This window comes from Lacerta agilis, chromosome 2 (assembly GCF_009819535.1).
Source record: "Lacerta agilis isolate rLacAgi1 chromosome 2, rLacAgi1.pri, whole genome shotgun sequence".
Taxonomy (NCBI): Eukaryota; Metazoa; Chordata; class Lepidosauria; order Squamata; family Lacertidae; genus Lacerta; species Lacerta agilis.
The window spans coordinates 114,521,616-114,549,518 of NC_046313.1; the positions used below are offsets into that span (position 1 = coordinate 114,521,616).

Sequence of the window (27,903 nt, forward strand, 5' to 3'; positions counted from 1 at the left end):
TTCATGACACCTTTGGTAAAGGCTGTTCTCCGACTGTTGGGAAAGATGGAGGGCACAAGGAGAAGGGGACGACAGAGGATGAGATGATTGGACAGTGTTCTCGAAGCGACTGGCATGAGTTTGGCCCAACTGCGGGAGGCAGTAGAAGACAGGAGTGCCTGGCGTGCTCTGGTCCATGGGGTCACGAAGAGTCGGACACGACTGAACGACTGGACGACGACGACGTTCTCCGACTGGAGCGCTTGCAGGCCAGTGTTTCCCAATTGTCAGTGTTTATACTACTGAGGGAGAGAGAGAGAGAGAGAGAGAGAGATTTGCTTCGGATAATAAACCTGATTTGCAATGGGGGGGGGGGTTGAATCATTTTGATTGCCACTGTGTTGTTTTTCAGTCATTCAGTCGTGTCCGACTCCTTGTGCCCTCCATCTTTCCCAACATCAGGGTCTTTTCCAGGGAGTCTTCTCTTCTCATGAGGTGGCCAAAGTACTGGAGCCTCAACTTCAGGATTGCCACTGTATACAAATGTAAACAACAACAACATCTTGGCATGGTCTTCAGCTAAAGCTAACCTAAGAAATGAAGCCAGGCTGCTGCCCGAAGTCATCTCAAATATTATCTTGAGCCGCCAACAAGGCAAAACTTCCATCTGTCAAATGCAAAAAAAGGGAAAAGGGAGAGAGAGAGAGAGAGAGAGAGAGAGAGAGAGAGAGAGAGAGAGCGCGAGCAGAGATCTGTCCTGGTAAGGGTTAAAAATGCAATGATCTCGATTCCTAGAGAGGAAAGGGATTTGGGGACGAGGTCTTTGCCAAAGCACCTCCTTCCGAAGCGCCTTCCTGCCTGGCTCTCCCTCCCCAGGGTGGCCTTGACTCGCCTTTGCAGCTGCGTCGAGGCGCGCCTCCTGCCATCTGGTGAGCAGCTCCCCGTTTTGCGCATCGGGGGCAAAGGAGTGTCCCGGGGGGGGGGTGGGATCGAGACAAAGGGAGGGTGCCCGGGAAGGTGTCTGCAGCCGATCCGGCCGGGATCTGTCACAAAAAGCCACCCGATCTGGGGAGGGGAGATCCCTTTCTCTGCCTTCCTCCGCGCAAAAGCGCAAAGCTAGCAGGCCATCCGGGAAGCGAATACTGTACTCCTTTGTGCTCCGGAGAAAGAGAGAGAGAATAGATTCTCCCCCCCCCCGCCCCATTTTGCCCTGCGAATCCAGACAGGAGCATCCCCTCCGATGAAAATAGAGACGTCCTATTCAATTATTATTATTATTATTATTATTATTATTATTATTATTATTATTATTATTATTATTATTATTATTATTCCCCGCCCATCTGACTGCGTTACTCCAGCAACTCTGGGGGGGCCTCCAACAAACACACACACACACAATAATAATAAACATTAAACATTTTTAAAAAATTCCCTATACAGAGATGTCTTCTTAAGGTTGTATAGTTACTTATCTCCTTGGCTCGGGGGTCGCATAACTCTGTACCCTCTGACATTTCTCTGATGATAATGGGGACGCCCTATTCTATTATTATTATTATTATTATTATTATTATTATTATTATTATTATTATTATATTTTTATATTTTTATACCCCGGCGATCTGACTGCTTTGCCCCAGCCACTCTGACTGGCTTCCAACATACTCTACACACACACACACACACACACACACACACACACATGCTTTATTATAATAAAACATTAAACATTTTTTTAAAACTTCCCTGTACAGGTCTGCCTTCAGATTTCTTCTAAAGGTTGTATAGTTACTTACCTCCTCGCCTCGGGGGTTGGATAACTCCAAGATTTCTCCAATGGGAATAGGGACATCCTAAGGAAAAGCAGGACATTCTGGGATCAAATCAGAAACCTTGAAAGTTTCTGCAAATCCTGGACTGACCCTGGATAATAGGGTCCCTTGGAGGGTCTGCAAGAGGAGGGGATATTTGCAGACAAATCAAAACCAGCAGGTTTTTTTTTTTTCATCTAAAGCAGTGGCTCCCAAAGCTGCCAGAATCCAAATTTGTTTCAGGGTTTCTTTCTCTCCCCCCCCCCTTCACACTCTCTTTTATTTTAATTGTTTTTATTAAATATTTCCTTGGGTTGCAGAAGTACATACACTGTCTCTATTTTCAAGCCATAATGTCATTTCTACAGATCAGTTATATTCAATGTGGGACTTTAATGTATTTTTTAAAAAATGTTTTTATTATTGCTTGTTTCTAGTTGAAATAGCAACACAGAGAACGTTCCGTCTTTAATATATCCACAAGAGTCATTTGGTAAGTACCCTTTGATTCCAGTACCTGGTGCTTTTTTTCCTGGAGTAAAAAGTTGGGGGGACTTGTTTGTTTGTTTGTTTGTTTATTGTGGGCCCAGTCGCAGTGCCCCCCCCATGGTTAAATGTAAGATGTGATTAATAAACTCAAGCAGACAAGGATGTGGCAGCAACTTTATTGATTACAGATATAGGTGGGTTTTGGGCTCAGGTATTGGGTGTATATCCATTCCAGCACTCCCAGACAAAAGATAATAATTATTTAATTTTCAAAAGGTAAGGGAACTTGAGTTCCCCCACGTTCCTGCTAAAAAACAAACAAACCCTGAGTAATTTCATAAGTGCCCTTTGATTCCAGTGCCCCCTTCCCTAAATCATTTTTTTAAAAGAATTTATTAACTTTTAACAATAAAAAACACACAAAATACAAAAAATATAAAAACACTACAAAAACAAAACTACAAAAAACTTACCAACAAACATTTAACTATCCTGATCCTATTTATAATCATCATTTGGGGACTTCCTCACATCCTCTCTTCTGCATTCATTTCTAATCTTCTGTAGTAACTTTATAACATTGTAAAATCTCTCTGTCTCTCCTAGCTTTAATCATACTAAACCTTACTCAACATTTAACTCTATTCTTGATCCTAATAAAAATAAACCGTTCCCCAAATCATTGTCCGTGACAATGCCTCAGTATCCTAAATCTTCCTTGTTTGGATGAGGTTGGCATCGTGTTGGCACAAGGCAAAATTTAATTGGGTGGTTCTCAAAGGGTGTGGCAAGATAGGATGCCGAGGGGAGGATGGCAAGATAACAAGGACGATCAAATACACATTTTAACATTTCATTGTAGCATAGTACTGTGTCGAAATGATTTATTTGCAGAACGGGGATAGAATTTTTTTAAAAGTCTTGACTGTAACAGATAAACTTTCTGCAATACATAAATATATAATGCAGCAGAGAAGGTTTGATTGAAAACACAGTGGAGGTGAAGACGGGGAGTCAATTTATGAAACAATGTCATCATTTGAGATGCAGATTATTGTGGAAATGTTTGGAAAATTCAATACAAAATTATACACCAAAACAGAAAGAAATCTTGCCGAAACCAAGTACTTCTGTACAAGGAGCTGTTAATTTGTTTTCCCCCACTTGCATTTCTTATCAATAAAATGCTTGGTGTGGTGCGAGGAAATTTTCATAGTGAAAATGTGCCCCCCCCCCGAGGAAAAATGTTTGGAGAGCCACTGATGTAAAGACTCAACTACGCAAGACTTCCTGGTGGAAATGAACTGTTCAGGTGGAAATGAAAGCGGATTAACTGAGCCATCTGGCCCTAGCTGGCCAGGCAGTGGCAACAGGGGTGTATAGGAGTCATCACCACCCTTTATACCCCACCTTTCTGCCCCTCCCCATCCATTCCTCACAACAACCCTATGAGGTAGGCTAGGCGGAAAAGCAGTGGCTGGCCCAAGGTCGCACAGTGAGCTTCGTGGCTGAGTGGAGATTCGAACGCGGGTCTCCCGGCTCCTAGTCCAGCATTCTAACCGCTCCACCACACCGGTTCTCTTTGCAGCATTGTTGCTTATGCCCATTGGAATGCGAGGGAGCTGGGAAGAGAAAGGTCTGTACAGTGGTAGCTTGGGTTGCGCACCCAATTTTGTTCCGGGGTGCCATTCACACCCCGAACAGTGTGCAACCCGGGCGACGCTTAGCGCGGAATGCACGGACATGCGCAGAAGCGTCCGCGCTCCATGTTACACTTCCGGGTTTGCGGAGTACGCAACCCGAACATACGCAACACGGAGCGTTTGCAACCCGCCGTTTCACTGTATAGGGATCCGGTCTGCATCAGGCCCAGTGCCATCAAGTGTCAGAAACAGTGCAGGCTAGGGAGCTACAAGAGCCGATGCAGACTCAGACATCCTCCCCAAAAAAACCCCTCATTTTGGTGTTTTCCGGGCGCTGCTTCTTGCTGGGAGTACTTCTGCTCATCCAAACTTTTGTTGCATTGGGGAAGGGGGAGTTTGGCATTTACAGGGTTAAAGCAGAGCTTGAACCGCGCAGGTGGGTAGCAGCCCTAGTTAGTGACACCTGAATAGGAAGGTAGGTGGATGGAGATGTGTTATGTTAATCCATAGGATGTGGGCAAAGAAAGGAAGACAAGATAGAAAAGTTACAGGTGTTGGTCTGCCATAGTCAAAACAAAATAAAAAATAAAAAATAAATCCTTCCAGTAGCACCTTAGAGACCAACTAAGTTTGTTCTTGGTATGAGCTTTCGTGTGCATGTATCTGAAGAAGTGTGCATGCACACGAAAGCTCATACCAAGAACAAACTTAAAGTTAAAGGGACCCCTGACCATTAGGTCCAGTTGCGGACGACTCTGGGGTTGTGGCTTGCACTTTGACGTGCTTTCGAACTGCTAGGTGGGCAGGAGCTGGGACCGAGCAACTGGAGCTCACCCCGTTGCGGGGATTCGAACCGCTGACCTTCTGATCAGAAAGCCCTAGGCTCTGTGGTTTAACCCACAGCGCCACCTGGGTCCCTTGGTATGAGCTTTGTTCTTGGTATGAGTTTGTTCTTGGTATGAGCTTTCGTGTGCATGCACGAAGAAAGTGTGCATGCACACGAAAGCTCATACCAAAAACAAACTTAGTTTGTCTCTAAGGTGCTACTGGAAGGACTTTTTTATTTTATTTTATTTTGTTTTGAAGATAGAAAAGGTTAGTGAAATAGCAGGCAGGGATCTTGAATATGGGTGTTGGTAGCTGTGAAAGCAATGCAGCTTCCATAGGCAGAAGCATTATAGCAGATCTCAGGTGCAGAGAAGAAATTATTTCAGATTGAATAATGAAAAAACACACATTACAATCCTATCCGGGATACAGCCACGTCTGAGCATCTCACCAGACCCAAATCGAGATCTTGTGCTGACTGCTCAATATTCTCAGTGGAGGGGTTACCTAAAAAGTAATATGTTTGAATCTTGAATGCTGGATAGGTGCTTAATCGTTTTTAGAATCATAGAATCCTAGAGTTGGAAGAGACCCCAAGGGCCATCCAGTCCAACCCCCTGCCAAGCAGGAAACACCATCAAAGCATTCCTGACAGATGGCTGTCAAGCCTCTGCTTAAAGACCTCCAAAGAAGGAGACTCCGTGTAGTGTAGTGGTTAAGAGCGGTAGACTCGTAATCTGGGGAACCGGGTTCGCTTCCCCGCTCCTCCACATGCAGCTGCTGGGTGACCTTGGGCTAGTCACGCTTCTTTGAAGTCTCTCAGCCTCACTCACCTCACAGAGTGTTTGTTGTGGGGGAGGAAGGGAAAGGAGAATGTTAGCTGCTTTGAGACTCCTTCGGGTAGTGATAAAGCAGGATATCAAATCCAAACTCCTCTTCTTCTTCTTCTACTCCACCACACTCCTTGGCAGCAAATTCCACTGTCGAACAGCTCTTACTGTCAGGAAGTTATTCCTAATGTTGAGGTGGAATCTTCTTTCTTGTAGTTTTTGTACTTGTTTAAAAAACAACCAAAAATTGTCTTTTAAAAAAACCAACCCATGACTAATCAAAGGCAAAAGTAGGTTTTCATCGGCAACATAGATTTGATGCCTGTGTGTGGGTCCAATAATAAACTTTTGATGGTTTATTCACATCCCTCTTGACCTTGTTTGTTCGTTGTATCTCCGTTGTGGTGGGCTACAGCTTCAAACAATAAAGTTTTATTTATCCACTCAGACCGCCGATACAACTTTTTCTTATGCCCTTGTGTATTTGGATGTGTTTCAATTTGCCTCTGAGACACAGGCATGAGATTCCCACCCCCTTTCCCTCTCGCAGGCGATGGAGCTAGCAAATCCTAGCAAACTATCTCCTCTTTCCGGAAATGACCCTCCCCGAGCTTAAACTGTTCTCTCTCCTTGAGAACGCCACTCAAGAAGGTTTCATTAAATTACAAGAATAATGGTCAGCAATTAGCCCTTTTTATGTAGCTGGTTGATAATCTGATCTACAAGGATGAAATGTTTTCCTTTCCGCCCCAGTGTGCCGGGTCCTTTGAGGACGTAGCTGTACATTTCGCAGAAGGCGAATAGGCTTTGCTGGATCCTGACCCGAGATCTCTGAATCGGGGAGTCATGGAAGAGATCTATGGGATTGCGGCCTCTCAGGGTAAGATCAAAGTACCTGTTTTGAAAATTCTGTATGTGACTAGCTCAGCTGCAGCTCCACAGTGTCAGCCATGCTCTGGGGTTCTTAATCCACTGCAGTTAAGTTTGAATGGCCAGCTATCTATTGTGTTCTCTCTGAATATGTCCCCTCCAGTTGACCTGACTGGTCTGAATAGGCCAGGCCTTTTGAAATGCAGGTTTCTGATTTGTTCGATGGGTGAAACAAGTAATTTTCAATGAATATTAATTGGGAAATATGTGTATTAAATTTTTATTTTTTTGAAATTTGTAAATACATTTTTAAAAAAACTTTTTAAGGATTGTAGGTTTGCCATATTTCAAAAAGTTGTTGGCCTTTTCTTGCTAAATCTCCAAGTAGATTGAAGTTTTTGAGCTTTCGAAAAGTAAATTCACCCAAAAATCTTCATTTCCGACATGGGTTGCCATAAATCTGGGTTTCCCCGGACATTTCAGCGATTTCCCGATATTCCACCTGGAAGCTAGTTTCTTTTTTTTAAAAAGTTTTTTTATTTATATTTTTCAAATTTATACATTTAAAAGTTTGTCTTCCTCTTTCTGCGGTTCCTTAAATTTATTTTTTAACACCTGCAGATCCAAATTCATTTAATTAGCTACTTTCAATATTTTCTCTTATGAAACTGCAGGTTATTACAATAATGCTGCCAATATTTTTATCTGTTTAAAATTTATCTAAATATTCAATAAACCATTTCCATTCTGTTATTTTTTTAAAAAATGGTTATCTTGATTTCTTATTCTTCTGGTGAGTTTCACCATTTCTGTATTATTCCATAATTTTTTGTATCCATTCTTCCTTTGCTGAGACTTCTGCTTTTTTCCATTTTGGGGCGAGTAGCATTCTTGCTGCTGTAGTCGGGTACATAAATAAAATTCTATACAATTTAGGTAGTTCTGTCCCTATAATTCCCAAAAGGAAAGCTTCTGGTTTTGTTTTGTTTTTTAAAAAGTTATTTTGAACATCCTTTTCAATTCATTGTATATCATTTCCCAGTAAACTTCATCCTTGCTGCTACCTCAGTGATTTGAGGCTGTATTTCTTCCTCAGGCTCTTATCAGTTTCTCTCTTCATTGCAGAAGGTGATCAGTCTGAAACCGAGAATAATGGAGAACAACATGCGACAGAGACAGAGGGAAAAGGCAGCTGTACTGGAGAGAAACCCTATCAATACATGGAATTTGAGAAGAACTTTGGAGAAAACTCCACCCTTTCTTCTCATCAAGAAATTCACACGGAGGAGGAACCATACCAATCTTTTGAATGTGGAAGGGACTTCGGAGATGATAGCCTTTCTCCTCCTCCTCAGATAATTCCCACAAAGGAAAAACCTTATAGCTGCAAGGAATGTGGAAAGAGCTTCTCTCGGAAGTTACGTCTAACCAATCACGAGAGAATTCATACAGGGGAGAAGCCGTTTCAATGCCTGGAGTGTGGCAAGTGCTTCATACACAACTGCAGCCTGTCCTACCACAAGAGGATCCACACAGGGGAGAAACCCTACAAATGCTTGGAGTGTGAGAAAAGCTTCACTCGGAAGGTAATCCTCACTAATCACCAAAGGGTCCACACTGGGGAGAAGCCGTACAAATGTTTCGAGTGCGGAAAGAGTTTCACTCGGAAGGTGATCCTGGCAAACCACCAAACGATTCACTCCGGGGAGAAACCGTACAAATGCTTGGAGTGTGGGAAGAGCTTTACTCTGAAGGTGCACCTCACCGCACACGAAAGGATCCACACAGGGGAGAAACCGTATAAATGCCTGGAGTGCGGAAAGAGCTTCAGTCGGAACTCCAACCTCGCTTACCACCGGAGAGTCCACACGGGGGAGAAACCCTACAAATGCTTGGAGTGCGGGAAGGGCTTCAGAAACAGCACGAATCTGACTTACCACCAGGAGATCCACACCGGGGACAAGCCGTATAAGTGTTTGGAGTGCGGAAAGTGCGTCAGGCGGGCGGCGGATCTCGTCAACCACAAGAAAATCCACACCCAGGAGAAACCCCACATGTGCTTGCACTGTGGGAAGTGCTTCACTCTGAAGAATTACCTCAGGCGTCACCAGAGAATCCACACAGGAGAGAAACGGTATAAATGCTTTGAATGCGGGAAATGCTTTACGGAGAAGACCACGCTCACGAAACACCACCGGACTCACACAGGGGAGAAGCCGTACGAATGCCTGGAGTGTGGGAAGACCTTCACCCAGAGCTACTCTCTCAGTCTCCACCAGAGAAGCCACACCTCCATGTTTGGCGTGTGGGAACAGCTTTCTTCGCAGCTCCAGCCTTTGTTCCCTCCACAGAATCCGTACAGCGGAGAACCGATATAGATGCTCGGGAATGCGGAAATAGCTTCAGTTTCAAGAAAAGTCCCACTTTCCCATCATATACTTCCCGGAGCAGAGAAACCGTAGAAATGGTTGTAGAGACCTTACGAAAAAGCAGAAACTTCAGTAATCAAAGGATACACAGTTGGGGGTTGAGATTATATTAAACTTTTGGAGTGCGGGAAAAGCTTGGGTGAGAATCCTCAAGAGGGTAGGATCCATATAAATGCCAGAAAAGTTGAAATCCTCCCACCTCATTCACCTTCCCAACTCCCCCTCCGCCACCAGAAAATTCATATAGCTATAAGATTAACTGTCAGTGCTCTCAAGGTTGAAAGAGCTTCAGAAAGTTCATCGCCGAAGAATTGATGCTTTTGAATTATGGTGCTGGAGGAGACTCTTGAGAGTCCCATGGACGGCAAGAAGATCAAACCTATCCATTCTCAAAGAAATCAGCCCTGAGTGCTCACTGTAAGGGCAGATCCTGAAGTTGAGGCTCCAGTACTTTGGCCACCTCATGAGAAGAGAAGACTCCCTAGAAAAGACCCTGATGTTGGGAAAGATGGAGGGCACTAGGAGAAGGGGACGACAGAGGACGAGATGGTTGGACAGTGTTCTCGAAGCGACTGGCATGAGTTTGGCCAAACTGCGAGAGGCAGTGAAGGATAGGGGTGCCTGGCGTGCTCTGGTCCATGGGGTCACGAAGAGTCGGACACGACTGAACAACAACAACCTGGCATTAAAGAGTTCTCGCAGGGGAGAAACCGTATGAACGCATTTGAAAACGAGGACTTTGATTTGCAAGATGTCAGTGACCAAATGGGAGCCAAGAAGCTGGGGGGGGGGGTGGAATCCACCTGGAAAGTTTTATTTTAAATACATGCAGCAGAAGAACAATAGGTGTAGTTTTGTTTATGAACCGTGGAAGTATAGAAAGGGAGAGCAACTCCAAACTATATATAAATGAATCTTGGGGAAGGGAAAGGTAAAAGGAACTGTGGCTAAAATAAAACACGATGAATAAAGTGACTGAAATAAACTGTATTAAGATGACCTGGTGAAGCAGATGTTACATGGAAACTTAAACTCCCAACGGCCTTCTCTTTAAAGCTTACCCAACTGCCCTAGCTACATACCCTCTTAGTTTAAAAGAAGAATACGGCTAGCAATCTAGAATGCAGATCCGTGGGGAAAGGCTCTGTCAGGTTTAGATGCTGATAGTAGATCTAGAAATAGAATAAGGAAACTGTATATAATCAAAAGGTTTGTGAACTGAATCCCCCCCCCCCAAGAGGCCACCTTGTGGACAGGGGACGGTCTTGTCTTATTTTTCCTGGTGGAGTTTGGAGAGGTCGGTGTGCAGCTGCACTGCGAATACCCCAGCATCTCCCCAAATATCAAGTGGGGGGAGCAAAATCGGGGGGGGGTGAATGCAGGGGGGGCCTCTCCACCTTATACTTAGTCTGCATATACATGTAAATAAAAACATATATCCGAAACACAGCACTGCCCCCAATAGTCTTAATGCTCTTACACGTTTTTTTAAAATGTCTTAAATAATCCTTTTCTAATGTAGACGGAGAACCAGATGTTTTCCCCCTTTATCTTTGGTGTTTCTTATAGCTTTGTTCTCCTCCCTCCCTCCCTCTTTTCTTTCTTTTTCTCTTTCCTCTCTTATATTCCCGATTCTGTTTGTTCTAGATATTATTTTATTGTATTGTGAAAACTTTAATAAAAATCAATTTTAGAAACTCAATTCTCTCCCACATTTTTGCAGGGGGTTTTTTTGTTTGTTGTTTTTGGTCATTCCTGCTTCAAAATTAGTCTCCCTCTCCTGGGTTATATATATATATTAGTGTGTGTGTGTGTGTGTGTGTGTAGGGGTGACAATAAATTTTCCACACCGGATACCACCTGACCTTCCTACGCCTCTGGCACCCAGAACTGGACACACCAAGGCGGAACAGAGTGGTACTATGACTTCCCTTGATCTGGGCTCTATATTTCTGGGGATGCAGCCTAGAACAGCACATTCCGAGACCAGAGGGAGGAGAAGGTGCAAGAAGATTGGAAGAAATTTAAAGAATATTTAAAACATCGTGAAAAATTGGACATTTGAAGCAGAATCAGTGAATATATGTGGCTTTAGTTATACAATGTTGGATTAAAATAGTATAGAAGAAGTATTGTATACGGAATTTTTATATTATTATGGTTAGTAATAAGTTAATTAAGATAAGTTAAGATGTTATTTGATTTGGATTAAGAATAATGGTGAATGAATGATAAAATAGTTACAAAGTTACTAAAGTAATTTAGAACTGAACTTACAGGTGGGTGGCCGTGTTGGTCTGCCATAGTCAAAACAAAATCGAAAATTCTTTCTAGTAGCACCTTAGAGACCAACTGAGTTTGTTCCTGGTATGTGTGCATGCACAGGAAAGCTCATACCAGGAACAAACTCAGTTGGTCTCTAAGGTGCTACTAGAAAGAATTTTCGATTTTGTTTAGAACTGAACGCAGATGAGAGAACGGGGGAAGTCCCCAACTAAGATTCGAAATTGGATTCAAATAATAATTATTGCAGTGTTCCAGTGTTCATGCGTTAGGTATGTATAAGTTCTTTTTCCTTTTTTTGTTTTTGTTATTGTAATTGTAATGTTGTTATATTTGTATTTGTATGGTTTATTTGTTGTTTAATGTGGAAAACCAATAAATTCTTTTTTTAAAAAAAAGAAAAAGAAAAAAGAACAGCACATTCCAGGGCAAAAGATTCCTGCATTGCAGGGGGTTGGACTGGATGACCCTCGGGGGTCCCTTCCGGCTCTGCAATTCCATGATTCATTGCCTCCTCCTTGGCTTTTTTGCTTTCGGAGGAATGCAAAGGGGGAGGGCGGGATGGAGGGAGGTCCTCTCCGCAGTTTGGTGGTATAAGGGTTAAAGTGAACCGGATGCATGCAGAGGGAGGCGATGGGGGGGGGAGTTAGAGGCGGGGCCCTGGAGGAGATAAAACACCTCGTTCCCGTCCGCGTTCTCACGAGCGGGGCGGGAAGGAGAGGAGGAGCCTTTGTCCGACCCGATCTCCGCACCAGCATCCTTCTGAACCTGGTGAGTGTCCCTGATTTGGGTCGAGGGGGCAGTGAGGAGGGGACGCGACCCCCTCCAAATAAACAACCCCACATTCAGGTCAGGGAGCGGAGCGCCTTGATTTCTTCTTCTCAGCATGGAGAGGCGGGGATTTTAAAGCCGGTCTGCAGCTATCAAGTTATAATTTACGCACCGGTGTGCGCCGACACGCGTGTGCGCCTTCACACGTGAAAACAAAAGCGCGAGGCTCCGGTGGGAGCTGAGCGGGTTGCATTGTTAGGAGGGAGGCTTTTAGGGGTGCCGTTGCGGGCCGCTTCCAGACTTGCAATCCTGCATCCGTGAAGGTGGGAGGCATGCAAGAGGAAACCAGCCCGACCGGTTCCTTTGTGAAGGCAAAGGGACGGTAGCTGCTCCACGGCCCTGCCTGTGAATGGCCTCGGATCTGCAAGTGCAAAGAGGTTGCCATGGAGACCAATGCGTGGGTTGGGGGTGGGGGCGCCTTCCCAGGTGCAGAACAGTAGGTCAACGTGGGTGGTCTGCTTAGGTGCAATTCTAGCCCAGATTTCAGTAGGGCAGTGCTCCAGCCTATTAAAATTCACTTTGTATGTGGAACTACTGCCACAGTCTGATTTTTTTTATGGTTAAGTGCCCTGGACCCCAAATGCCCAGGTTGAATCAGCATGGAAGGAGAGACAGTGTGGAAGGAGAGAAACCTGGTAGCACCGGGAAAGGATTGGGCAGGTTTTAAATAACTCTTGCAATGCTACACAGATTTTGGTAGCAATGCAAGATTATAAATTAGATGGACTTACAATGCGCAGATAAAAAAGTTACTTAAAGACCCCATGGAGGGGAGGGTCTGAAATGAATAGGATTTTCTTTTCTTTTTTTTTTAAAAAAAATTTATTAAAGATTTTCTTGGGTTACAAAAACGCGTGCATTGTCTCTACAGTGGTACCTCAGGTTACAGACCCTTCAGGTTACAGACGCCGCTAACCCAGAAATAGTTGTTGTTGTTCAGTCGTTCAGCCGTGTCCGACTCTTCGTGACCCCATGGACCAGAGCACGCCAGGCACCCCTATCCTCCACTGCCTCCCGCAGTTTGGCCAAACTCATGCCAGTCGCTTTGAGAACACTGTCCAACCATCTCATCCTCTGTCGTCCCCTTCTCCTTGTGCCCTCCATCTTTCCCAACATCAGGGTCTTTTCTAGGGAGTCTTCCCTTCTCATGAGGTGGCCAAAGTACTGGAGCCTCAACTTCAGGATCTGTCCTTCTAGTGAGCACTCAGGGCCGATTTCCTTGAGAATGGATAGGTTTGATCTTCTTGCAGTCCACGGGACTCTCAAGAGTCTCCTCCAGCACCATAATTCAAAAGCATCAATTCTACGGCGATCAGCCTTCTTTATGGTCCAGCTCTCACTTCCATACATTACTACTGGGAAAACCATAGCTTTAACTATACGGACCTTTGTCGGCAAGGTGATGTCTTTGCTTTTTAAGATGCTGTCTAGGTTTGTCATTGCTTTTCTCCCAAGAAGCAGGCGTCTTCTAATTTCGTGACTGCTGTCACCATCTGCAGTGATCATGGAGCCCAAGAATGTGAAATCTCTCACTGCCTCCATTTCTTCCCCTTCTATTTGCCAGGAGGTGATGGGACCAGTGGCCAAGTACCTCAGGTTAAGAACTTTGATTCAGGATAAGAACAGAAATTGTGCTCTGGTGGCGCAGCGGCAGTGGGAGGCCCCATTAGCTAAAGTGGTGCTTCAGGTTAAGAACAGTTTCAGGTTAAGAACGGACCTCCAGAACAAATTAAGTTCTTAACCCGAGGTACAACTGTATTTTCAGGTTGCAGAGTCTCTTCTACCGATCAGTTACATTCAATCATTCAACGTGAGACATGAATGCTGTATACAGTTTTAAGGTTGGGGGAGGGAGGTGATGACTTAACATTGTTTTACTTACAGGTGAAATTCAAAAAATTAGAATATCGTGGAAAAGTTCCTTTTTAGGGAAGTTTTTAATGTTTGATATTGTTGTATTTGGTTTCTGTTGGAAGCCGCCCAGAGTGGCTGGGGAAATCCAGCCAGATGGGCGGGGTACAAATAATAAATATTATTATTATTATTATTATTATTTATGTGAGCAATTGTCTTCATTAGCTACTGGAGTTTAATATATGAGATAGACTCATGACATGCAAAGTGAAATATGTCAAGCCTTTGCTTGTTATAATTGTGATGATTATGGCGTACAGCTGATGAAAACCCCAAAGTTGAGATTGTTAATTTGGGGTTCTCATCAGCTGTACGCCATAATCATCACATTTACAACAAATAAAGGCTTGACATATCTCGCTTTGCATGTCATGAGTCTATCTCGTATATTAGTTTCACCTTTTAAGTTGAATTACTGAAAGAAATGAACCTTTCCACGAATTTTTCAAGTTTCACCTGTAGTATATATGTGAGGTTTTTGTGTCAGCGTCACTTGGGTGGGTTCTCTTTCTGTTCATTTATTAGATTTCATTTCATTTCATTATTTTTCCTTGGCAGTGAGAGAAGTTGGGGGGGGGCATGGTCAACTAAGGGCAACCAACCCCCCCAACCTAAATTCTAAGGATAATTATCCATGTCACCTCAATTAAACCAAAGCTAACAAGATGAATTTTAATAGGGAGAAATGTAAAGTACTACACTTGGGCAAAAAAAAAAATATGAAAGGTACAAATACAGGATGGGTGACACCTGGCTTGAGAGCAGTACATGTGAAAAGGATCTAGGAGTCTTGGTAGACCATCAACTTGACATGAGTCAACAGTGTGATGCAGCAGCTAAAAAAGCCAATGCAATACTGGGCTGCATCAATAGGAGTATAGCGTCTAGATCAAGGGAAGTAATAGTACCACTGTATTCCGCTCTGGTCAGACCTCACCTGGAATACTGGGTCCAGTTCTGGGCACCCCTGTTCAAGAAGGATACTGACAAGCTGGTCTGACCTCACCTGGAATACTTTAAGCGGAGGCTTGACAGCCATCTGTCAGGAATGCTTTGATGGTGTTTCCTGCTTGGCAGGGGGTTGGACTGGATGGCCCTTGGGGTCTCTTCCGACTCTATGATTCTATGATAAAGACAGGATGATTTATTGGGTTGTATTTACTGGAGGAAATACGATTTAAAATTATGATTTATATGGGTCGAGGAAAGAAGAGTAATTTGATTCGCTGGGGAAATGTCAGGTAAATGTCTAAAGAAGAATGGGACATGCAGAGTGTTGGGGAAAGGAATGAATGGAAAAGTATTAGAAATTAAGAAAAAAGTGTTTTACTACGAGCAGCAATGGAGGGAGGGGAAAGAAGCATATTTTGAGAGGGGTGGAAAGTCAGTTGCTAAACTGGTGTTAAATTCCAAATTAATATGTTGAATTTGGAAAACTAATTGGAAATTAATTGGAAATAAAAGGAATCGTAGATGATGACGGTCTGGAATGATACATGAATGTAATGGTGGAATGCAGATGGCGGGCTTGGAGAAGTGGCGTGTGTGCTTTCCCAGGCTGATAAGAAAGGGACAAATACAGAAAATCAAAGGGAGAAATAAGCTTTAATCAGCAACATAGTTTTTATGCAGGTGAAAGATGGAAGAGCAACAGGCAGATGCCACTGAAGCAGGAAGAGGCACCGATCCCATCAAAAGCAAGAGCAGTGAGGGATTCTGGGAAAGGAACGCACAGGGGATCCTGGGTAAAGAGGATGCCCTCAGCTCAGATGCTCGGCACCAGTATTTCAGGCCGATCCGCTACCAGGAGGCCGAGGGACCCCGAGAGGTTTGCAGCCGACTCCACCGCCTTTGCCGTCAGTGGCTGAAGCCAGAGAGACACACCAAGGCTCAGATCCTGGACCTGGTGATCTTGGAGCAATTCCTGGCTGTCCTCCCCCCGGAGATGGCGAGCTGGGTGAGGGAATGTGGAGCGGAGACCAGTTCCCAGGCGGTGGCCCTGGCCGAAGGATTCCTCCTGAGTCAGGCGGAGGAGAAGAAGCAGGAAGAGCAGCAGGTGAGAGCATCTCAAGATCTTGTGATGGCCTTCAGGTGTTTTTGAACTAAATCTCTCATCGCCCCTGAGATAGGTTGGGGAATATTGGCTACTCCTGGTCCAGGTATTCCCAACAGACTCGGAAAGAGAGCGAGGGCAATATTACGGACAAAATGGAGTGACTTCAAATATGGATTCCTGAATAATATGCAGTTGAAAAGGTTGACAACAAGACCTACAGGTGAAATTCGAAAAATTAGAATATCGTGGAAAAGTTCTTTTATGTAAGCAATTGTCTTCATTAGCTACTGGAGTTTAATAGGTGAGATATACTCATGACGTGCAAAGCGAGATATGTCAAGCCTTTACTTGTTATAATTGTAATGATTATGGCGTACAGCTGATGAAAACCCCAAAGTTGAGATTGTTAATTTGGGGTTCTCATCAGCTGTACGCCATAATCATCACAATTATAACAAATAAAGGCTTGACATATATCTCACTTTGCATGTCATGAGTCTATCTCATATATTAGTTTCACCTTTTAAGTTGAATTACTGAAAGAAATGAACCTTTCCACGATACTCTAATTTTTCGAGTTTCACCTGTATAGAGGGGAAGGTGGGAAGTCTAGAGATTCGGAGGAATCTCTAAATATGGATATATATTTTGTGTTGTTGCGATTTTATATTTGTAAAACCAAATGAAAATTATTTCAAAAAAAGAAGGAAAAATATGAATATGTATTTTGTATTCTTATGATTTTATATTTGTAAAACCAAATGGAAACGGAGGGAGGACACCCCCCAAAACCCTCTATTGTTCACCAACGTTCTCTGGAAAATCTTCCAAGTACTGCTCAGGTTTTTTCTCCCTGTGTCATTCCGTATTCTAATACATCTCCCCATTCGATGTCCTCCAATCCTCATTGCTGTTTCAGGTAAAGGGTCTGCTTGCGGAAATGAGAAGTGATTTCCCCGAGGCAGAGAGATCTCCGTTGGATGTCAGAGAGAAGCCACTGGGTAAGGATCCTTCGGCTGGGTCTCCATATGGTCACCATCTGTTGGTTTTGAAAGGGATCTGAGGCCTTTTTTGATCTGGTGAGGGAAGAGAGTTCAGTGTGCGTTTCGTGTGCTGGGCTTCTTTCGTGTCGTGCGCACGATGTTAGCCCCAATCCAGACGCATTGCTTACTTAGCCAATGCATTTTTCACAAAAACACTTTTGCGATATTAAAGCTCAATCGATTTATTACTTCAGCCCGTTTGTGTACAAATGAAAGCTCATGCGGATAGTCCCATCCTGATGGCATCCCAGTGGCTGTGGAGCAAAGTGGAGCAGCCCACTTCTTTCCTGCCCCTTTTGACTATTTGTTCACCGTAACATCTCCTTAGAATCATAGAATTGTAGGGTTGAAAAGGACCCCAAGGGTCATCCAGTCCAACCCCCAGCAATGCCGGAAACTTTTGCCCAATGTGGGGCTCAAACCAATGACTCTGAGATTGAGAGCCTTGGTCCAGTATACCTGAAGGAGCATCTCAACCCCCATCATTCTGCTCAGCTCCAGTTCCGAGGGCCTTCTCCAAGAAGTGAGGTTACAGGGAACCAGGCAGAGGGCCTTCTCAGTAGTGGCGCCCACCCTGTGGAACACCCTCCCATCAGATCTCAAAGAAACAAACAACTATCTGACTTTTAGAAGACACCTGAAGGCAGCCCTGTTTAGGGAAGTTTTTAATGTTTGATGGTTTATCGTGTTTTTCATATTCTGTTGGGAGCCGCCCAGAGTGGCTGGGGAAACCCGGCCAGATGGGCAGGGTAAAAAATACTCCTCTGGAACTTCGACTCTGTCCATGCGATGAGGGAAAGATAGAGGACCTTATTCATTTTTTCTTCTACTGCCCAATATATGTCTCAGTAAGCCCCAGGCTTTTCCTTTTAATCCCACCGATCATCGCCCGGGACGATGACCGCATGAAATACTTTCTGGCGGATGCCAACCCACCAGGGGTGTAGCAAGGTAAATTGGTACCTGGGGGCAAAAAAAATTTGTCACACACCCCACACCCCTGGCATGGGAAGGTCAGGTGGTACCCGGTGCAGAAAATTCCTTGTCAACCCCCCCATTGACCCCCCCCCCCCCCGCAAAAATGGTTTTACATTATTTCATATTTTCATACAAAGGAATAATAACAAGTAACAATAAAAAAACTTTTATTTATATCCCACCCTCCCCGGCCAAAGTTGGGCTCAGGGTGGCTAACATCAGATACATAACATTGGTATAAAATCAAACAACAATTAAATTACCTCCTAAAAACATCTCAAAATCAAATTAAAGTCTAATTAGATGGCTTTCCACAGGGTTAGGGTTGGGAACAGTAAGTGCTCCACTTAACTGAAATTTCAGCCTTCATGACATAGGAAAACAGCCAAGTGAACAGCTATTTTGGTGGAGGAGGGTCAAGATATTAACCGATATGAATGAAATTTCATATATAGCTATATAATCCCTAGTATAGTAAGATAAGACCTTCGGAGCAGGCATTTTCAAAAAAGAAATATTCAAAAAAAATATTCAAAAACAATTGTTCCTTGATAATTTGTCACCCCCTCCATTATGGAACCCGGGGCGGACCGCCCCCTCGCCCCCCCTTGCTACGCCCCTGCAACCCACTCATATCACGTGGAGTGGCCATCTATATATTACAGGCCCTGAAACTCAGGGCCACCTTTTTGGCTAACATACCTCAGCCCTAGTCCTATGTAACTTCCTGACATAGACACAGTCAACATGCCCTGTTATTGCTCTTTATCTCATCTGTATCACTCAGCATGATTTTACACTTAATGTTCTAACTGTAGTCGTAGTATTCTATGTATAATCACGACAGGTCACTTCCTGGTCTCTCAGAATGTGCTACGGCTATATGGCTAATGCAATAAATAAATTGCTGCTGCTGCTGCTGCTGTTGTTACTATTTATTATTAAGCAACAAAGTTTTTTTCATTCCCTCCACAACAGAGAAGAATGGCTGCCAATGCCCATGTATGCTTAGACATGCTTCCATTCGCCTCTGAGATGAGCATGAGCCAATGGCTTCACACAACCTTTGTCTCTCACAGGTGATGGGATGATGCCGAGAAGATCTAGTCAGACATCTCTTCCTGGGGGAGGAGAAGGAGCTGCTGCAGAACCAGATCAGGTAGGGCAGGAGTGGGGAAACTTCTTCAGAGTCGGGGCTGCATTCTCGTCCGTGAAACATTGGGGGTTTCACGCGCCACTGGTGGGTGGGAACAGATGTGAAAATGGTTTGAAGCTAGTTTGTATATACCTTTGCCCTCCCCTCCTTCTCCCCGATCCGAGCAACGAAGAGGGACTGTCAGTTCAAGGATCATTCCAGCCTTGCCTCTGTCTCCTGCTCATCTCCTTGAGCCTAAACAATTGAGAACGCCACTCCTTGAGAACGCCACTCAAGAAGGTTTCATTAAATTCTAAGGATAATTATCCATGTCACCTCAATTAAACAAAGGAAACAAGATGAATTTTAACAGGGAGAAATGTAAAGTACTACACTTGAGCAAAAAAATAAATATATGAAAGGCACAAAAACAGGATGGGTGACACCTGGCTTGAGAGCAGTACATGTGAAAAGGATCTAGGAGTCTAGATAGACCATAAACTTGACATGAGTCAACAGTGTGATGCAGCAGCTAAAAAAGCCAATGCAATTCTGGGCTGCATCAATAGGAGTATAGCGTCTAGATCAAGGGAAGTAATAGTACCACTGCATTCCACTCTGGTCAGACCTCACCTGGAATACTGGGTCCAGTTCTGGGCACCACAGTTCAAGAAGGATACTGACAAGCTGGAACGTGTCCAGAGGAGGGCAACCTACCGTAAATGGTCAAAGGCCTGGAAATGATGCCTTATGAGGAACGGCTTAGGGAGCTGGGTATGTTTAGCCTGGAGAAGAGAAGGATAAGGGGTGATATGATAGCCCTGTTCAAATATATCAAAGGATGTCATATAGAGGAGGGAGAAAGGTTGTTTTCTGCTGCTCTAGAGAAGCGGACACGGGGCAATGGATTCAAACTACAAGAAAGAAGATTCCACCTAAACATTAGGAAGAACTTCCTGACAGTAAGAGCTGTTTGACAGTGGAATTTGCTGCCAAGGAGTGTGGTGGAGTCTCCTTCTTTGGAGGTCTTGAAGCGGAGGCTTGACAGCCATCTGTCAGGAATGCTTTGATGATGTTTCCTGCTTGGCAGGGGGTTGGACTGGATGGCCCTTGTGGTCTCTTCCAACTCTAGGATTCTATGATTCTATGAAACTTTTCTATGTCAGTATGAAATGAAAAGGATGTTTAAATAACATTTGCAAAAAAGCAACAACCAGAAGCTTATCTTTTGGGAATTATAGGGACAGAACTACCTAAAATGTATAGAAATTTATTCATGTATGTGATTATAGCGGCAAGAATGTTATTTGCCCCAAAATGGAAAGAAGAAGTAGTCCCACCAAAGGAAGAATGTATACAAAAACTTATGGAATATGCAGAAATTAAACACTTATCCAACACTTTCTGAAATCAAGATAACTAACCTTTTACAAAAGAATGGAAATGGTTTATTGAATTGTTGTTGTTGTTCAGTCGTTCAGTCGTGTCCGACTCTTCGTGACCCCATGGACCAGAGCACGCCAGGCACGCCTATCCTTCACTGCCTCTCGCAGTTTGGCCAAACTCATGTTAGTAGCTTCGAGAACACTGTCCAACCATCTCATCCTCTGTCGTCCCCTTCTCCTTGTGCCCTCCATCTTTCCCAACATCAGGGTCTTTTCTAGGGAGTCTTCTCTTCTCATGAGGTGGCCAAAGTACTGGAGCCTCAACTTCAGGATCTGTCCTTCTAGTGAGCACTCAGGGTTGATTTTATTGAATATCTACAGAGAAAATATAAACAGATAAAAACATTGGCAGTTTTAAAAGACTATATATTTAAAGAAGATGAATAAATGAGTAAATTAAGTTGACCTGGATATGCAGGAGATACTAAAAATACCGTATTGGCCTGAATATAAGCCTCACTTTTTTCCAAATTTTGACCGTGAAAAGTTAAAGTGCTGATTATTGGCTTTTACGATATCATTCAGCCCGGACACTGAGATCCAGCGCCGAGGGCCTTCTGTCGGTTCCCTCACTGCGAGAAGCAAAACTACAGGGAACCAGGCAGAGGGCCTTCTCGGTAGTGGCGCCCGCCCTGTGGAACGCCCTCCCATCACAGGTCAGGGAAATAAACAACTACCTGACATTCAGAAAAAACCTGAAGGCAGCCCTTTTTAGGGAAGTTTTTAATGTTTGATATTTTTGTATTTGATTTCTGTTGGAAGCCGCCCAGAGTGGCTGGGGAAATCCAGCCAGATGGGCGGGGTACAAATAATAAATATTATTATTATTATTATTATTATTATATCACTGCTGAAACAGACATACGGTAAAACAGAATGGGTGTGAGTGCTTGCGGAATTTTAGGGAAGCGGCTTATATTTTTGTATTGTCTTTTTTTACACACACACACACACACACATCCCGAATTTTAAAGGTGCGGCTTATATTCGGGCCAATATGGTAAATTTAAGGAACCGCAGAAAGAGGGGGAAGGAAGTCAAGTATTGAAATGTCAAAATGCTTGTAAAATTAGTGAAATGTATAAACTTGAAGTTTAAATAAATAAAAGAGAAACTCAATAATAATAATAAACTTTTCTATGTAGCTAGAAGATAATCCATGCGGGGTTAGAAACTCAGATATATAAGCTAATCGCCAAACGGCTACTTAATTCAGAGTTTCAGTGGCCAAAACGGAATGTCTAGTCGCCATTTTGGGGCCAGACGGCTCAAACGTTGTATTTTTCAAGATAACGTTTTGGTTGCTGAAATCTGTTCAGATTGTGCAGATAAAATATCACAGGTAGAAGTCTACAGGGTTTGTTGATAGTGTGTGAAAACAGTCAAGATCCAAGGACATACACCCCCAGATGGGGGAGATGTCAGGCGCCATTCTGGCAGCCGGGCATCTTCAGTTGGTCGCAAGTAGCCGGTAGCCAGGTGCAAAATCCGCCCAGCAAATTTTGAACACTGTATTACCTACGAGGAGAAAATGTTTTCTTTTCCTTTCAGGGTCCAATATCTTTTGAGGACGTGGCTGTGTGGTTCACCGAAGAGGAGTGGGCCTTGCTCGATCCTGACCAGAGGGCTCTGCATAACCAAGTCATGGAGGAGAGTGTTGGGATCCTGGCATCTCTTGGTGAGGCTCCCTCTTGGATCTTAACATATGCTTCATGAGTCAGTATTTCTTCATGGAATGAACGGGATGCGGGTGGCGCTGTGGTCTAAATCTCTTTGCCGATCAGAAGGTTGGAGGTTTGAATCCCCGCACGGGAGTGAGTTCCTGTTGCTCTGTCCCAGTTCCTGCCAACCTAGCAGTTTGAAAGCACGCCAGCGCAAGTAGATAAATAGGTACTGCTGCGGTGGGAAAGTAAACGGCATTTCTGTGTGCTCTGGTTTCCGTCACAGTGTACAGTTGCGCCAGAAGCAGTTTAGTCCTGCTGGCCACATGACCCAGAAAGCTGTCTGTGGACAAACGCCAGCTCCCTTGGCATGAAAGCGAGATGAGCGCTGCAACCCCATAGTCACCTTTGACTGGACTTAACCGTATAGGGGTCCTTTATTTCTTTATGGAATGAAATCCAATATTCCGAGGTGGATTAACAGTGGCACTCCTGCAGCACCTGAGCTTCTTAACCCTCTGCAATTAACCTTGAATAAGCACGTACCTGTCATGTTCTCCCTGAATCTTCCACTTACGCCTTTCTAAACCATGGCCTTTGCAAGTGGAAGTGTCAGGTGTCTCTTTTTCGTGTGTGTTTAGGGCTTTGGGAAGGCAAACCCAAAGCTCCCCTCTGTGTGTGTGTGTGTGTGTATCCTAGAATGGGGTGGGAAGGAAGTTTCTCGGAAATAAGGCTCAGAAACTCCCTTGTACAGCTGGATAGACCAGGGTACAGAAGAAAGATCACTGTAGTAATAATAACAATTTATCATTTATACCAAATAATATTATTTTTAATATTACCAAATAATATTATTTTGGCCAAACTGCGGGAGAAAGTGAAGGATAGGCGTGCCTGGCGTGCTCTGGTCAATGGGGTCACGAAGAGTCGGACACGACTGAACGACAACAACAATTATTTATACCCCTGCCCATCTGGCTGGCCACTCTGGGCGGCTCCCAACAGAATATTAAAAACACGATAAAAGATCAAACATTAAAAATTTCCATAAACAGGGCTAGGTGTCTTCTAAATGTCAGATTTTGTTTATTGACATCTGATGGGAGGGCGTTCCACAGGGTAGGCTCCACTACCGAGCAGGCCCTCTGCCTGGTTCCCTGTAACTTCACTTTTTGCAGGGAGCGAACTGCCAGAAGGCCCTCTGCACTGGACCTCATTGTCCGGGCTGAATGATAGGGTTGGAGACGCTCCTTCTGAGAGCCAGTGTGGTGTAGTGGTTAAGAGCGGTAGTCTCGTAATCTGGTGAACCAGGTTCGCGTCTCCGCTCCTCCACATGCAACTGCTGGGTGACCTTGGGCTAGTCACACTTCTCTGAAGTCTCAGCCCCACTCACCTCACAGAGTGTTTGTTGTGGGGGAGGAAGGGAAAGGAGAATGTGAGCCGCTTTGAGACTCCTTCGGGTAGTGATAAAGCGGGATATCAAATCCAAACTCTTCTTCTTCAGGTATATTGGGCTGAGGCCATTTAGGGCTTTCAAGGTCAGCACCAACACTTTGTTGTGCCTGATAGCAACCTATTGTAATTTACAGGTTTGGAGAGGGGGCTGAGGACTCTTAAAATAATTTACTCCATCATTGTCAGCTGTCATAGCTGTCAACCCTCCCTGCTGTTTTCCAATGCTATAATAAGGGAATTTCCCACAAAAAGGAAAGGTTGACAGCTATACCAGCTGTAGAGGTTCTTCTGTTCTTGCACCCACGCGACTGTGTTACCCTGGTGGAAATGGTGCAAGCCCCTGCCATCGTTCCCTTCCTTGATCATCCAATATTGCAAAGCAACAAATCTATTCAATATCAAGGATGAGAGTCTAGGGGTCTCCTTCGGGTGTGGGGTCGTATTCAAAAAGGGTTCCCAGTTTGCAAAGCTACTCTTAGTGAGAAATGGGGGTCTGTGAAGTATAATTGGTTTCAGCTAGCCCAAATCTAGTCATTCATAAAATGCATAGTAAGTAGGGGCACGGATCGTGGTTCTCAAACTGGGTTGGGTTGAGAGAGAGTGATCGGCCCAAGAGCAGACAATGAGATTCATCGCTGAGCTGGAAGCTGAACCCAGGTTCCTATGGTTCGAAACTAATAATAATAATAATAATAATAATAATAATTTATTATTATTTGTACACCGCCCATCTGGCTGGGTTTCCCCAGCCACTCTGGGCGGCTTCCAACAGATATTAGGATACATAAAAATGTCACAGATTAAAAAATTCCTTGAACAGGGCTGCCTTCAGATGTCTTCTGAATGTATTGTTTATCTCTTTGACATGAGATGGGAGGGCATTCCACAGGGCGGGCGCCACTACTGAGAAGGCCCTCTGCCTGGTTCCCTGTAGCTTTGCTTCTCGCAGTGAGGGAACCGCCAGAAGGCCCTTGGCGCTGGATCTCAGTGTCCAGGCTGAATGATGGGGGTGGAGACGCTCCTTCAGGTATACAGGACCGAGGCCTACAATACTCTGTAGCACACCTTCTGCCAGTCAGGAGAGCTAGTTAAATGTCTACGATGGTTTTCCTTCCCTCTATTATCCACTCAGTTTTACCTTTATCGTAAGTATGGAAGTTGTTAAGCTAGATAAGGGCCTGCTTCTTCCTTAGGCTCTTACGAGTTTCTCAATTCATTGCAGAATGTGACGGATCGGAAAGGAAGAATAAGGAAGAACCACATGGAAAAGAGACCCAGGACCGAGACAGATGTAGGAAGCGAGAAGAGCAGAGGAGCAAAAACGAAGCAGAAAAGAAAAGGAATAAGCTTCTAAATGACAGTGGCTTTCACGCAACCTCAGTCCAGGGAAAAACAGATGATAGAAAGCAATGTGGTAACTGCTTCGTTCAATGGGAAAGTCTTGGTTTGAAACACCAGTGTAAATCCTACTGCAAAAATTACAAAGGGGAGCAACCATATAAATGTTCTGAGTGTGGAAAGGGGTTCAGAGACAGTTATAGCCTCTCTTGCCATTGGAGAATTCACACAGGAGAGAAACCATATAAATGCTTAGAATGCGGAAGGAGCTTCAGTAGCAAGCAAAGGCTTGTTTATCATCAAAGAATTCACACAGGGGAGAAGCCGTATCAGTGTCTGGAATGTGGAAAGAGCTTCAGAGAGAAGTTCACCCTTTCTTCTCATCGAAGAATTCATACGGGAGAGAACCAGTATGAATGTTTGGAATGTGGAAAGAGCTTCAGTGACAATTCTACCCTTTCTTCTCATCAGATAATTCACAAGGGGGGGAAACCATATAAATGCTTGGAATGCGGAAAGAGCTTCTCTCAGAAGTTACGTCTAACTATTCACCAAAGAATTCACACTGGGGAGAAGCCATATCAGTGCTTGAAATGTGGAAAGAGCTTCAGAGAAAATTCTAGCCTAGCTTCTCATCAAAGAATTCACACAGAGGAATACAAATGCTTGGAATGTGGAAAGAGCTTCATTAGTAGTTCAAAACTTACTCGGCATCAAACCATTCATCCCGGAGAGAAATCATATCAATACTTGGAATGTGGAAGTAACTTAATTAGTCGTCCAAAACTTACTCACCATCAGACAATTCACACAGGGGAGAAACCATATAAATGCTTGGAGTGTGGAAAGAGCTTCAGACACAATTCTACACTTTCTTCCCACAAAAGGATTCATACAGGGGAGAAACCATATAAATGCTTAGAGTGTGGAAAGGGCTTTAGTCAGTGTTCCCCTCTCACTCGCCATCAGAGAATTCACACAGGGGAGACACCATATAAATGCAGTGAGTGTGGAAAGAGCTTCAGTCGAAAGGTACAACTCTGTGTTCATCAGAGAATTCACACTGGAGAGAAGCCGTATCAGTGCTTGAAATGTGGAAAGAGCTTTAGAAACAATTCTAGCCTTTCTTCTCATCAAACAATTCACACTGGCAAAAAGCCATATAAATGTTTGGAATGTGGAAAGAGCTTTACTTTAAAGATGAATCTCAATACCCATCAAAGAATTCACACTGGGGAGAAGCCATATAAATGCCTGCAGTGTGGAAAGAGTTTAAGCAGCAAGGACAGACTTGCTGACCATCAAAGAACTCACACTGGGGAGAAACCCTTTGAATGCTCGGAATGTGGAAAAAGCTTCGCTGCGAAGATAAATCTCACTACCCACAAAAGAATTCACACGGGGGAGAAACCCTATAAATGCTTGCAATGTGGAAAGAGCTTTAGTCAGAGCCACCATCTCACTTACCATCACAGAATTCACACCGGGGAGAAACCGTATAAATGCTCAGAGTGTGGAAAGAGCTTCAGAAACCGTACTAGTGTAATTTACCACCAGAAAGCGCACACTGCAGAGACGCAATATAAATGCTTGGAATGTGGAAAGTGCCTCAGTCAGGAAGCGGATCTGGTTGATCATCGAAAAATGCACACCCGGGATAAACCGTATGTGTGCTTTGAATGTGGGAAAAGCTACAGTATGAAGAATTGTCTCAGCAGACATCAAAGAATCCATACAGGAGAGAAACAATATAAATGTTCTGAGTGCGGAAAAAGCTTCACTGAGAAGTCAACTCTCACTACGCATCAACGAGTTCATACGGGAGAGAAACCCTATAAATGCCTGGAGTGTGGAAAGGGCTTCGCTCAGAGCTCCCATCGCAATCTTCATCAAAGAACTCACACATCGATGGGCAGTGTATGGGAGCAGCTTTCTTCTGATCTCCAGCCTTTATTCCCACCCAAAAATCCATACAGCGGAGAACCCATATAAAGGAATATTAAAGGAGCTTTGGGAGCAGTTCCCAGCTTTCTTTCCACAAGAAACCATATAAATGCTCGTAATGCATACAGACAGGGCTTGTGCCAAGACACTTTGTGGAGGAATTTTTAAAAAGTGCTTGGAAGGAGCTTCTGAAGAAGCAGAAACTTCCATTGTTACCAAATAATTCACAATGGTGTGTGGGGGGGTGTCATATCAACGCTAGAATGCAGGAAAAGCTTGAGTAAGAAAATGCAGCTCCCATCTCATTGAAGAATTCTCAGAGGGGATAATTAGCAAAGAATAAAAAAGTTAGTAGGTTCCTCCAGGGGCGTACCCAGGATCAAAACTAGGGGGGGGGGGCAAGCCATGGTCGTTCAGGTTCAAAAACAAAAACAGCTTCAAAAAACAAAAACAGCTTCAAAAAACAGAAAAACTTTCCTCCCCAAACAGAAAGCCCCAAATGGCTGAAAAACTCAGTTTCCCAGGATCCTCAGCCCTCGCAAAGGAACTACTCACCATGCAAGGGAACTCAGTTTGCCAAGCTCCCTTGCAACGATGAATCCCGGCAACGATGAATTCGCCCCCTGACACTGCCCAAGTCTCAGCCCGCATCCTCATTTGACCAAGCAGGGTGCAGGCTAGGATCCGGTCTCTGATAGGAACGCCAGCACTTTGTCGGCATGAGGGAGGGGGAAACAGCCGGCGCAAAACACACACACACACACACACGAGTGGCCAACTGTTCCTCGGCAAGAGCGGAAGAGCTCAATTTTTACTGAGATTTTGGGAGGGGGAGAAAGACCAGTCTTGAGCTTTTTTTTCCTTTTAGGTTGCCGATAACCTTTTTTTTTTTTTTTTTTTTGCTTCTGGGGGGGCAGCTGCCCCCCTGCCCCCCCCCG

General features: G+C 44.2%; 2 protein-coding genes across 2 annotated transcripts; both read left to right on the plus strand.

Moving 5' to 3' along the window:
• Positions 1–755: 755 nt before the first annotated feature.
• Positions 756–27,291, plus strand: LOC117042520 (zinc finger protein 420-like). The gene is made up of 9 exons (XM_033142062.1): positions 756–908; positions 2,231–2,286; positions 6,337–6,463; positions 7,579–8,828; positions 15,550–15,816; positions 16,853–16,967; positions 19,067–19,146; positions 22,119–22,245; positions 24,906–27,291. Exons 3-9 carry the CDS (start codon positions 6,430–6,432, stop codon positions 27,011–27,013), a joined length of 3,981 nt encoding a protein of 1,326 aa, XP_032997953.1. The 5' UTR covers positions 756–908; positions 2,231–2,286; positions 6,337–6,429; the 3' UTR covers positions 27,014–27,291.
• LOC117042820 (zinc finger and SCAN domain-containing protein 31-like) lies at positions 15,477–16,029 on the plus strand. The gene has a single exon (XM_033142475.1). The coding sequence runs from the start codon at positions 15,550–15,552 to the stop codon at positions 16,009–16,011; it is 462 nt and encodes a 153-aa protein (XP_032998366.1). The 5' UTR covers positions 15,477–15,549; the 3' UTR covers positions 16,012–16,029.
• Positions 27,292–27,903: the final 612 nt, after the last annotated feature.